The sequence below is a fragment of the Canis lupus genome, chromosome 32 (assembly GCF_003254725.2).
Source record: "Canis lupus dingo isolate Sandy chromosome 32, ASM325472v2, whole genome shotgun sequence".
Lineage (NCBI taxonomy): Eukaryota > Metazoa > Chordata > Mammalia > Carnivora > Canidae > Canis > Canis lupus.
The window spans coordinates 761771-775236 of record NC_064274.1 but is presented as its reverse complement, the minus strand read 5'-3'; the positions used below and the strand labels follow the sequence as shown (position 1 = coordinate 775236).

Genomic DNA, 13466 nt, shown 5'->3' with positions numbered 1-13466 from the left:
TAATCAAATACTTAAAAGTTACCTTCAAATTCTCTGATGTGATATAACCTGTTGATTCAGTCTCAATAGTGAAAAGCTTACTGCTTTAGGAAGCAACCCATTTCATTGTGTCAGTTAACTCAAATTGATATAAATTCTTTTGCTTACATTAATTCAGTATCTGCCTAGGTATAATTTATACCCATTTTCTCGGGCATTAATTTGCAGGTGATCGCTGTGCTTCCAATGGTAGCACTACAGATATTTGAACATCATAATCATTTCTTCCTTTTTAGTATTCTCTTCTCTGGCTATAAATTTAAGCATGGTTTTTCATGTGACATGATTTCCAGAGCCCTGATTATCTTAGGCTGGACACTGAATTTATCAGCATCACTTTTAAAATGAATTGCCGCAGTACTTACTATAAGTAGGGTATGACCAAAGTTCTTCAGAGTAAGACCAAAGAAGGTATTACCTCTATTTGTGTTAGTAGAGGTTTGTCAACTGAACAAAGTTTGTGGTCTCATTGATTTTTTTCTAATATTCTGTTTATAATTTCATTAATTTCTGTTTTTAACCATTTTCTTGATTCTGCTTGCTTTGGGTTTTTCTTTTTTCTAGTTCCTTAAAGTAGCAGCTTAGGTTATTAATTTGAGACTTTTCCTAATATAGCATTTAATGCTATTAATTTCCTTCTAAGCACTGCTTCAGTTGAATCCTACAAATTTTCATAATGTTAAATTTTCATCTCTGATACATTCAAAATATTTTCTAATTTCACGAGAGTTCTATTTGTTTGAACTTTGTTGATTTCTAGTCTAGTTCTCAGAAAACTTTGTATGATTTCACTTTTGAAGTTTTTAACCTACATGCCTTTGAAAAGAATGTGGATAAATGTTCTCAGGTGGAGTTTTCTATTAGTGTCAATGAGATCTAGTTGGTAGATTGTTTAAGTTCTCTATTGATTTTTCTGCTCACAAGTTCATTGTGAGAGGAGAGTTGGGAATCTCCAGCTACAATTATGGATTTGTCTTTTTCTCCTTTCAGTTGTTGGTTTTTGCTTCGTGTATTTTGAAGGTCTGTTGATTCCTCTTTTCTGCCTTTTGTTTTTTGGGGACACTTTTTAGCATTCTGTTTTTAATTTACTGTCATTTCAACAATTTTAAGTGATTGCCCTAGGGCATTTCTCAGTGGGGTTGAAGGTGGTGTTTTGTTCGTGGGGGCACATTTGGCAATGTCTAGGGATTTGTTTGGTTGTTAGAACTGGGGGTGGGGTAGGGTGGTGCTACAGGCATCTAATTAGTAGAGGCAAGGATGCTGATAAACATCCTAGTGTGTAGACGACAGTGCCTCTGCAGCAATTATCTGGCCCAAATTAATACAGCAGTCCCCCCCCCACCCCCCGCCCCCTTATCCACGGTTTCACTTTCCGTGGTTTGGTACTCGTGGTCAGCCGCATCTGGAAGCAGATGATCCTCCTCCTGACAAATCATCAGAAGGTCAATAGTAGCCTAATGCTGTGTCACAATGTCTACGTCATTCACCTCACTTCATCTAATCGGGTAGGCATTTTATCATCTCACATCATGAGAACAATGGTGAGTACAGTACAGTAAGATATTTTGAGAGACCACATTCCTGTAACTCTTATTATATTACAGTTGTTCTATTTTATTGTTAATCTCCGTATGTCTAAATTATAAATGAGGCTTTATCATTTGTATGTCTGTATGTATTGGAAAAAATAGTAAATATAGGGCTTGGTACTATCCGTGGTTTAAGGCATCCATTGGTGGTTGTCCTCATGGATGAGGGGGGGACTGCTATAGTACTGGAGTTGAGGAAACCTATAATATCTAATAAAACATTAGATGTTTTATTAGTGTATAAATAGTGTATCTCCTATACCAGTGCTAATAGGCTTTTCTTGGAGCTGTCAGCATGATGCTTGCTTCTCAGTTTTGGACTTTTTGAGACAGGAGGGGGTATGCCAGAGGTTGGGGACTGTGGTAACTCACCACCAGTTTAGTGGCACTTCAAATTCAGTATCTTCTTATGCAGTCCGCTTGCCACTATTTTTCAGAGTCCTCAAGTAGTTGCCCATGCATTCTTTTCAAATTTTATAGCTATATTAAATAGGAGAGATAGAATGGCATATACCTAAGTCCATTTTTGTTACACTTATCTTCACTCAATTTCAGGAGTTCACTGTTTATTTAGATTTTATTTTATTTTATTTTATTTTTAATTTTTTTTTTTAATTTTTATTTATTTATGATAGTCACAGAGAGAGAGAGGCAGAGACACAGGCAGAGGGAGAAGCAGGCTCCATGCACCGGGAGCCTGACGTGGGATTCGATCCCGGGTCTCCAGGATCGCGCCCTGGGCCAAAGGCAGGCGCTAAACCCAGGGATCCCTGTTTACTTAGATTTTAATCTCTAGTCTAATTATATTGTTCAGGTATCTCCTATTATCTCTCTGCTTAACTCTGCAGTGCCCTTAGTTGGACAGAAAACTTTAATGTATGATATCCACTAGTCAGCCCGTGTTTTCTTCTTGAAAGTTTGCTCAAGAAATCATTCTTTACCCCAAAGTCTGAGAGTCTCTTACATTTTTTCCTAAAATTTTAGAGTTTAACCTTCACATTTGGGTCTTCTAGCCTTATGAAGTTCAAGTTTGTATAATAAGTGGTATGAACCCAACTTTATTTTTCTGCAGTGGGTCAGATTTTCTAAATCTGGTCATCCATAAATAAAATCCAATGTTATTTTCCCCAATGATTTATCAAAGCATTTATCCAACCAGGTTTATATATATACATATATAATAATAATATATATAATATATAATAGACATATGTTATATGTACATATATAATAATATCATATATATGATTATATATATGATTATATATATATATATCAGTTTAGGTTTTTTTTTTTTTTTACCCTGTGTCTTTGTAATGTATTTTGGCATGTGATAGAGTGAATCTCTGATCTTTGTTTCAGAGTTGTTTCATCTTTATGAATCTTTACTGTTCAATACAGTCTTAGAATTAGTTTGTCAAAATGCTACAATTTTAGTTGGAAGTGCAATAATGTATTATTTGTAGAGAACTGAATCTTAATTATTCCATTACGAACATGTTGTTTCTTTACTCATTGAGGTCTTTACTCATTGAAGTACTATCCTTTGAGACAGCTTTAAATATAGTTTCCTTAAAAACCTTGTGCAAAAACAAAACAAAACAAAAAAAAACCTTGTGCATTCTTCCTTGGGTTAATTTTTAGATTGCTTTAGTGTTTGTGAATAAATACTGAATGGTAACATTTGTATTTTTTCTGTTATTGCTGGTTTAGAAGACCACTGGTAGTTTCTTGTGTCTGGAAGCCTGCCAACTTTTCAAAACTGGGGTGGGGAAAGTGCCTAGGTTATATAATATAAAATATTGGTTACCTGCTTTTGTTCCTTCAGCAGGACCTGTCACTGGAAAGTTTCAAAGATGACACTGTTCAGGTGGACATACTAAATTTGTCTTGCACAGTGAAAACCCTGTTTCTTATAACCTCTCAATATAAGCCAATGCCACAGAATGATTGACTATGAATTATGGGATTGATTCAGGTTAGGTAGCCTTAATGAAATGGGATTTTAACTCTGTAAGGTTAAGACTTTATAAGATAAAACCATATGATTTCAGGCCAGGCAAAGAGCAAATCCAAGGTACAGAGGCATAAAAATGTATTTGGGTGTATAATTAGTATTCTTCCCTTTTCCCTCCATTCTCATCACTCCCTCTCAACAGTTAATACTGGACCATACTTTCCAGAAGTAGTCTTATGTCATTGTCTATTAAGGCCACTCCTGGATGTCACTTTATAGATACTAACTTTTTCCATTCATGAGCTGGTGGTTAATATTACTAAAAATTCCTCATTTCTGAAGTATGTTTTATTTTTCTGTACAGTGACTCATCACTAAATTTCCTAGAGCTCTTGGAGCCTTTGAATGGTACTTTTTAAAAAGGAAAGAAATATAAAGCAGATTTAAAGTGTGTATTTTGAGAGATGAATCCAATCTCATTTTAGAATTAGACTTTGCATATAATAAACCTCATAAATATTTTGATGTCTATATTTCAAAACTTTCTTTTAAAAAACAGATTATATCTGAAGATATTAGTGAATTACAGAAGAATCAAACTACAACTATGGCCAAAATTGCACAATATAAGAGGAAACTCATGGATCTTTCCCATAGAACCTTACAGGTAGGAATTTGGAATTTTTTTTTGAACATTTTTAAGACTGTTTGACAGTGCCAAATATAGATTTTTGAAATAGAGAAAAACACACTGAAAGAAGTATTAGTGATTTGAACTGAAAGTACCAATCTTTCTCAGTAAAACTTAGAAGATGGAGGAGAGGTCTCACAGGAGTGGGTAAAGAAAGTAAGTATATTCTAAAATTTACCTCTTATTGAAGGGTAGAAGCAGTGAAGACATAAGTCATCCAGGTGCAAAGAAAACATGTAGCAAATCACTAACATCTAGTTTTCATAAAAGTAGTAGGGAAAAATATTTGATTTTCAGTGTTAGAAAAGGGGCTGTAACCATTAATAAAAACAACAGGATGAAAAACAATAGAACTTCAAAATTAACAAGAGGGAATAAAAGCATGAATAGCAACAAAAACTGAAATTATAAACTATCACGAGAACAGAAATACTGCCTACCAAAATCAATGGTATAGAGCAAGAGCTATATGGCAGAGTAAAATTTATAGACTTTAAGCCTTCATTTTAAAAATACAAATGCAAAAAACAAAACCTAGTACTCAAGAAGTTAGAAAGACTATCCAGAAAAGCCAATAAGAGAGAAATAAAGATATAAAATGAGTGAAACAAGAAAACCATAGTACAAAAAATAAACTGAAAGCTGTTTCTTTGAAAAGATCTTTAAAATAGCTAAACATCTTATGAGACTGAAGAAGGAAAAGAAAAAATAGTAATGAGAAAGAAAATATTCCTATAGATAACAGAACAGAATGAGAAAATATTGCATGCAATTCAGGGCAACAAATTTGGGAACTAGGGAACAGCTTAATTTTGCTGATTTCAAACATGCTAAAAAACTCATCTATAGAGACAGAAATCTTAAATAGACAAATACTATAGAAACAATTGAGAAACTTACTAAAGATCAGCCATGAAAAATACCAAAGCCAGACAGTTTAATCGCTGAACTTTGTCTAACCATTAAAGAGCTAATTCCAAAGTTACTATTCTAGACAAAAGAAAACATATATAGACCATTTCTCCATTTTAAAAAATCACTTTAAAACAAAATTCACCAACCGTATTACCACTCATTTAAAGTACACAATTCAGTGGTTTTTAGTCTAGTCTGTGCAACATTGCCACAATCAATTTTAAAACATTTTTGACCACCCTAAAAAGAAACTCTATCCCTATCAGCAGTCACTCTCCCAATTTCTCACCAACCTAGGCAACCACTTCATGTCTCTCTGGATTTGCCTTCTGGACACTTCATATTAATGGAATCCTGAGATACGGTCTTTTGTGACTGGCTTCTTTCATGTAGCATATGGTTTTCAAGGTTCATTTATGTTGTAGCATGTAGTAATATTCCATTATATGAATATACCACATTTTTACCCATCAATTGATAAACATTTTGGTTGTTTTCCGTTTAGCTATTATGAATGTTGCTATTAACATTTGTGTATGAATGTTTGTGTAAATGTGTGCTTTCATTTCTCTTGGGTACATAAACCTAGGATTAGAATTGCTTGGTTCTTTTTTTTTTTTTTTTAAGATTTTATTTATTTATTCATAGAGACACAGCTAGAGAGAGAGAGGCAGAGACACAGGCAGAGGGAGAAGCAGGCTCCATGCAGGGAGCCTGATGTGGGACTCGATCCCGGGTCTCCAGGATCACGCCCCGGGCTGAAGGCAGGCGCTAAACCGCTGCGCCACTGGGGCTGCCCCTAGAATTGCTTGGTTCTATGGTAACTCTATGTTTAACTTTTTGAAGAACTGGTAAAAACTTTTCCAGAGTAGCTGCACTATTTTACAGCTGTTTTTGTTACCCCCAAATAAAAATCTATTAATAGATACTTCTAATAAATAGAGATACAAATTATGCTAAGTGAAGAAAGCCAGATTTAAAGGCTATATATGACATGATTCCATTTATATTATGTTATGGAAAAAGCAAAACTAGAGAGTTAACAGATCCATCCATAGTTGTTGCTAGGGGAGGTAGTAGTAAGGAGAGAGGAGTGACTACAAGGAATAAACGGAAATGTTCTCTATCTTGATTGTGGCAATGGTAACATGACTTTGTTAAGATTCATAGTAACTGTACACCTAAAATGGGTGAATTTTGTTTTGTGTGGATTATACCTCAGTAAATCTGACCAAAAACAACAGAAATGCAGTTTTAAATGAAATATAAGCAACAAGATTCCTATTTATCAAATCCTAAAGGAATAAACTGTGACTAAGTAAGGTTTATTTCAGGAATGCAGGGTTGGTTTTTATAACAAGAAATCTTATCAGCATGTAACTTATTATGATCAACACATTAAAGGAAAAAACACGATACTTACCAAACTGAACAGCAAACATTCAGAGAAGCAAAACACTAAAATCACATTTCAGAAAGTAATATCTGATATTATTCTGTGTTATCTTGGAAGTTTTCATAAATATAATGAACAGGTAAGTAAGTAAACTAACTTAAACATTGGAAAAGATTATCTTTTTGCTGTTTGCGAGTGGCATGATTGTGTATCTAGAAAATTCAAGGAAAAAAGCACAGATTATAGCTAGATCCAAGATAAATGTACAAAACCCAGCATTTTTTTATACTATTAGTGGATATAGGAAGAAATTCCATTTACTAGGAGGGGAAAAATTGTAAAATACTGAAGAATAAATTTATGAGGGAAGTAAAAAATGTGGATTTAAAGTCTTTGCAAATAGACCTATAAACCATATTCTTAGATGAGAAGATTTGCTATTCATTTTATAAGGTTAAAAATTACAACTTTTAAAGGCTTGATTAAAGTCTTTCAGTTTATAAAGGACAAGTGTTTTGAGAATAGCTTTTGGTGGAACACAAATAGAGGGACTTGCCAGATTTTAGTACCTATTTTAAAGGTTCTTCAACAAATCAATGTGGGATATAAAGACAACAGAACAGAACAGAGAATCCAAAAATAAATGCCAGTATATCTCAAAATTTGGTATGACAAAGTGGTGGTGGTATCTCAGTTCAGTTGGTTTATTTAATAAATAATGCTAGAGTAACTGGCTGTCTGGGGAAAAAATGGACTCTTCTGTCTTACCAGAAACAAAAATAGCTGGATTAAAGAGATTTAACTCTGTAAGAAATTTGTGAAGCTACATGTACACCTGTAAGGATTGGAGAGATTTTTGGCCAGAAAGCCAGGAACTATAACCCACACTGGCTATGTAATTAGAAAGTTTTCTGTAGCAAAAGATATCAGAAGCCATAGTCCTGTGACAGCTATCTGAAAAAGAAAACTGGATTTGCAAATGGCACTAACTATTCATATTATACAAAGAGATCCTTTAATTTTGACCAAAAGAGGAAAGAATGCATGAAGGCAGTTCATAGAAGAGCAGATGCAAAGTAGTTAACTATTAAAAGATGCTCCTTTAACTTTCAGGGAAGTACACTTTAAAGAAAAAAATGTAGGCTCCATTTACACTCATTACTTTGGGAAAAATTTAAACTTACTGCTGATTGGGATGTGGGGAAAAGGGTACTCTTCATGTAGCTTATGAATTTAAATTGTGAAACAGTCTAGCAAGCTTCTTTTAGACTGAAAACATGCTTTTAAACCCAGCAGTCTTTCTTGGGGGTGTCAGCAAATCTATATATAAAAAATGTTTAGAACAGTATTGTTTATAATACCAAAACTACAAACAAAATATATACCTCTTAATAGGAAGAATAACTGAATAAATTATTGGTTATTAATGCATGAAAAATTATGCAGGCATTAAAAACAAATTAGAGGCATTATCAATATGCTAAATGTAGACTGCCAAATAAAAATGGGCAGACCTAATTCAAATCTCGAACTGTTAGGATTCTTGCTGTATTGTTAGTGTATTATTCAACTTGTTTTCTTTTGATAACTAATAAAGTTACTTACATAATTAAAAAGAGAATCATGATTCTGTTGATATTGTTGGTGGATTTTCTTTATATAGGTCCTAATCAAACAGGAAATTCAAAGGAAAAGTGGGTATGCCATCCAAGCTGATGAAGAGCAATTGCGAGTTCAGCTAGATACAATTCAGTGTGAGCTGAATGCACCTACTCAGTTTAAGGTAGGTATTTGTAAGATCATAAAGCTAGAATTTGCTAGTCTTCAAAAGGGAATTTTGTATACTGGTTTTTATTAAGTTTTTTGTTCTCTTTAATCAAAACTTCCTTTCTAAAGTAGATGCTTAATGATGATGTTTCACATAACAGGGAGAATTAGAAAACTTTATTAGAGTAGTAACCATCCTTTTTAAAAAAGATTCTCTCTGGGTGCCTGGGTGGCTCAGTTAAATATCCGACTCTTAATTTTCCACTCAGGTCATGAGATTGAGCCTCTCCCTGTCAGGCTTCATACTCAGCAAATAGTCTGCGTGATATTCTCTCACCCCCCAGACACATACACACACGTGCACATTTTTTTTTTAAGATTTTATTTATTTATTCATGAGAGACAGAGAGAGGCAGAGGGAGAAGCAAGCACCATGCAGGGAACCTGACGTGGCACTCGATCCTGGGTCTCCAGGATCATGCCCTGGGCTGTAGGCGGTGCTAAACTGCTGTGCCACCGGGGCTGCCCTCAGATAAATCAGTCTTAAAGCAAAAAACGTGTTGTTAGCAATTGTAATTTGACTTGGTCTTATATTTTTAGGGCCGACTAAATGAACTGATGTCCCAAATCAGGATGCAGAATCATTTTGGAGCGGTCAAATCGGAGGAAAGATATTACATAGATGCAGATCTGTTACGAGAAATCAAGCAGGTAAGTGCACTAAGCTCTAGAGTGCACTTTTAAAAAGGTGATTCACATCCTTTAGGTTTGCTATTACCCAAAAAAATACAGTTGTTGACAAGGATGTGAATAAAATACAATCCGTGTGCATTGCTGGTGGCAATGTAAAATGGTGCAGCTGCTGTGGAAAACAGTTCCTCAAAAAATTAAACCTCTGTCTACCATATGATCCAGCAATCATTCTGTAGATCTGGATATATGCCTGGAAGAACTGAAAGCAAACTCAGATGTTTGTACACCTATGTTCTTAAGCCAAAATGTGGAAGCAACTCAAATGGCAGATTGAATAAATAAACTAAATACGGTATATATACATTGCGGAATATTATTCAGCCTTAAAAACAAAGGAAATTCTGATACTCAGTACAACATAGATGAATCTTGAAAGTATTATGCCAAGTGAATTAAGCCAGTTTAAAAGGACACATACTCTATAATTCCACTTTTACAGTATGCCTAGCATAGTACAATTCATAGCAGCATGGTGGTTGCTAGGGGCCTGAGGGGAAGCGGGATGGGGAATTCGTATTTATTAGTATTTAGGAAGATGAAAAGTTCTAAAGATTGTAGTGATTTTGCATACTACTGAACTGTATACTTTTAAAAATGGTTAAAATAGATATTTCTGTGTTTTGTATATTTTTACAATAAAATGTGAATTCAGTTATTAGAGGTACCAGAGTCCCCAAGGCACTGCTATTCAATGGGTAGGTGATAGTGGCAGCAGCAACAGCACCCGAGCGGTCATTAGAGATGGATAATCTCAGTCCTTACTCTGTACCTACTTAATCTACATTTTATTTAATGTCCGTGATTTGTAGTACATTAAAGTTTGAGAAGTAACTGCTCTATGTCCTATATTCCCAACCTGTCCACATATTAATTGTGATTATGTAGAGATATGGATTCCCCTCAGCCCTTAGGGGAGGTTGGAGTGGCCAGAACCACTCCAACCACTTTTAGGCTCCTCTCCTTTGAAAAATTTGGAAAGTACTGCTCTAGTTTATTTTTCTTAGTGTAAATAGAGATTGATTTAATGAAAAATAACTATTGACTATACATAAAGATATCAAATTTGTAGAACACATTAGGACGGTTGGTGTGGCCCTGAGGATTTTAGATGGTTACATTTGGCATCCACAAAATCCAGTTTTTTACTATGTGCTCTAGAATGGATATTGTCATTTTATACAGCTAAAGACCAATCTGGCTCCTAGATTCTTGGGAACTGAGGTATACGTACACTTGATTATATTCCATTGTACATACCTACAATAAAATTAGCTAAGAAGATCCAGCATATTGAGGTGAAGAACCATATTAAAGAGTTTATGCAATACAATCTGGGATAAAACAAACACCTGCCTAAAACAATGAAAAGCAGTATATTGTTTTGGGATTGAATCACATCTCATCACCTAGTTTATGACCTTAAGCAAGTTTCTTACCTGCATCTCAATTTTTGTATCTGTGGCACCACAGACCGCCTAAAAGAATTTTTAAATAACTTATTTAATACCCATGAAGCTCTTAAAACTGCTTTAACACTTGAGATACTTAAAAATGTTTGTAATTATAGTTAACACCATTATCATAATATACTTGAAAAGTTTGTTTTCAGAATGATTATTTTGCTAGTCATCTATATTTGAGTACCTTGCACTCTTTTTAAATATAAAATCTGCATCTTATAAAATTTACATCTTCTGTAAAGTTTCTGTTGAAGACTATTGTTCATTTTTTTACAGTATGTTATGATAGGTCATAGAAATGTGTTTGCAAAAGATGTAATATGAATGTTTAAATATGCACATGCACTGTATTTAGGGCAGCTATTAAGTGCTGTGTTGCTAGTAAAATAGTGAAAAAAGTCCTTATTCCTATGGGTAACTTGCAGTTTAATTTTAATAGATCAATACATTAATATATATTTTTAATTCCTTCTAGCATTTGAAACAACAACAGGAAGGCCTTAGCCACTTGATTAGTATCATAAAAGATGACCTAGAAGATATAAAGTTGGTAGAACATGGATTGAATGAAACCATCCACATGAGAGGTGGTGTCTTTAGTTGACAGTTCACAAACCTATGTGAAGGGTTTGTGAAATGTTATCTTCATGCTACATCAGACCTTCCGTAAGAATGAAACTGACCACACGGAGGGAAAAAAGGAAAACAATCCTCTCCTGGCTTTTGAGGAGGTTACTGACAATTTTCAAATCTGAAATGACGTCCACTTCACAGCTCTTCAAAGATAGCCTTTGAAAGATTTATACCTGAAAGCTGTTCTTTACTGTAATAAAGTACATAAAAGTACATAATTACCAAAAATATGTACCATTGTACATTTTGATAACAGCATTGTTCTTAAAACTAATCAGTGTTTAATGATTATTCTCCATTGAGCCTGTACTCTGCTTTCCATAGCAAGGAAATATGAAATACCTACTTGCACGTAACAAAATAAACTGTGTAACTACTTGGCTATTGGAGCTTTGTACTTCAGAATGTAAATGTACATCAGTTTTTATATATTTGTGAATTCATCTGTGGGAGGAGTAAAGGAAATCCAAGAGTATTTAATGATTAATGTGGTTTTCTTTTCATTCTGTAAAGATTTGAAAATCTATTTTTATATTATTTTACTTATTTGGAATTTACAGAACACACTTAAGTGATTAGGATATAACAAAATTACATTTTATCATTTTTGCAACTTTTTTGTTTTTTAGGTCTTTATTTCTAAAAAAGATGAAAATTTAAATAAATTGATTGTACTTTTATATAATTCTGTCTGATGCTTTATTTGGCTCTGAGAGAGTAACCATTAATGTCCTCATAAATATTAAATCATAATCACAATTCAAGGATTTCAGTCTTAAGTCTGATTTTTTCCTCCTACGGAGAATGTATCAATGTGGACGTATTTTGACTAGGTTATGGCAGATAAAACATATTTTAAGTATCATCTAAAGAATTCCCTAGGGGCACCTGCGTGGCTCAGCGGTTGAACGTCTACGTCTGCCTGTGGCTCGAGGCGTGATCCTAGGGTCCTGGGATTGAGGCCTGCAGTGGGTTCCCCACAGGGAGCCTGCTTCTCCCTCTGCCTGTATGTCTCTCTGCCTCTCTTTCTGTGTCTCTTGAATTAACAGAATCTTAAACAAATAATTCCCTAACATATCATTAGTATTTGTAAACACTAGAGAATCTGAATTAGACATAATGTGAAAGTGATTTATCAGATTTTCTGACTACAAACTTCACACCTGGCCTGCATGTTGGCCCTGCCTATAATGCTTGAACTTTGCATTTCTTTATAATGGTTTGGCTTGTAATGAGAGGTGTTTTGAGAAGCAGGCCCATGAATCTTGCTGTTTGTTTACGAGGATGGTGAGGAGTATGATAAATATCTAGAAATCATCCTTTCAGATAACCACTGAAGGAATTTGTCCAGTTGCAAACTGGGTAACCGTTGTGTAGGAGACTGGGAACTTTAAAAAATGACTGGTTCTAAGCTGCTAAAAGTTTGCAGCCACTCTTGCCAGGCTGATGGCATGCAAACTTGTTATATGCCCTCTTCCATCATACTTTCCTACTCAACTCACTGTTGCAATTCCAATAGTGCTGGAAGAGAAATTTCTTTTCGAGTTTTCTCCTTGGCCCAGAAAACAGGCAATCTCACATCTTTCTCTTCTGTGTAGCAGAGTATAGGAGTTCCTGTCCCTTTGTACACCGTTTTACAGTGGAAAGAGTTGTTGGTCTGATGAGGATTTTTACTTGAGCCATATATGCCAGTGCACAGATTGCTAATACCATGTTCACTTCTCACAGCCTTTCATTTTTCATGCTCTGATACTTTTAGGATCTGCCTTTTAAAGACTGACACAACCTCTTGCTTCAGTCCCACTGACTGCATGTGTTAAGGCAGGCCTATCAGCTTTGTTCAGGTAGCCTTTTAGGTAATTGGACCTGGTCAAACAATAGGTGTGACCAGAGCAAGTAAGTGATAGTCAAGTTTGTGGATGGGTCCGTGGATAGGTAGGAGGGGGAAGGACCCACTTTGGCCTGAGGATAAGGTTGTGTTCTCCAGCACTATTATAGAAGTTCTGTGTTTAATCTTCAACTAATATATCTTCGACGGCTAACAGTTCTTGTGGACAGCCCACTCAAAATTCTGACATGAAGAATGGTAAACAGAATTGAAGCAACTAAGACTGCAGGTAAGATAATAATAGCACAGGAGGATCATGAGATTTCCTCTTACCAAAGACACTGAGGATGCACCTACATATAATGCAACTAACTCTGACAATGACCTCAACACTAGCAGCACACCTCTTCCACGGCCAGAGATATAAAAAAACCACAT

The 13466-nt window shown here is 34.9% G+C and overlaps 1 protein-coding gene across 2 annotated transcripts in view; it reads left to right on the top strand.

Annotated features, from left to right (window-relative positions):
- NUP54 (nucleoporin 54) overlaps nucleotides 1–11967 on the top strand; it is a 31089-nt gene extending 19122 nt beyond the window's left edge. For both annotated transcript variants that reach the window (XM_025427510.3, XM_025427521.3), the window contains 4 exons: nucleotides 4145–4252; nucleotides 8251–8370; nucleotides 8955–9065; nucleotides 11043–11967. In XM_025427510.3, the coding sequence (XP_025283295.1) occupies nucleotides 4145–4252; nucleotides 8251–8370; nucleotides 8955–9065; nucleotides 11043–11171 (468 nt within the window). In that variant the 3' untranslated portion in view covers nucleotides 11172–11967. The remainder of the gene's footprint in view (nucleotides 1–4144; nucleotides 4253–8250; nucleotides 8371–8954; nucleotides 9066–11042) is intronic.
- The last annotated feature ends 1499 nt before the right edge of the window (nucleotides 11968–13466 follow it).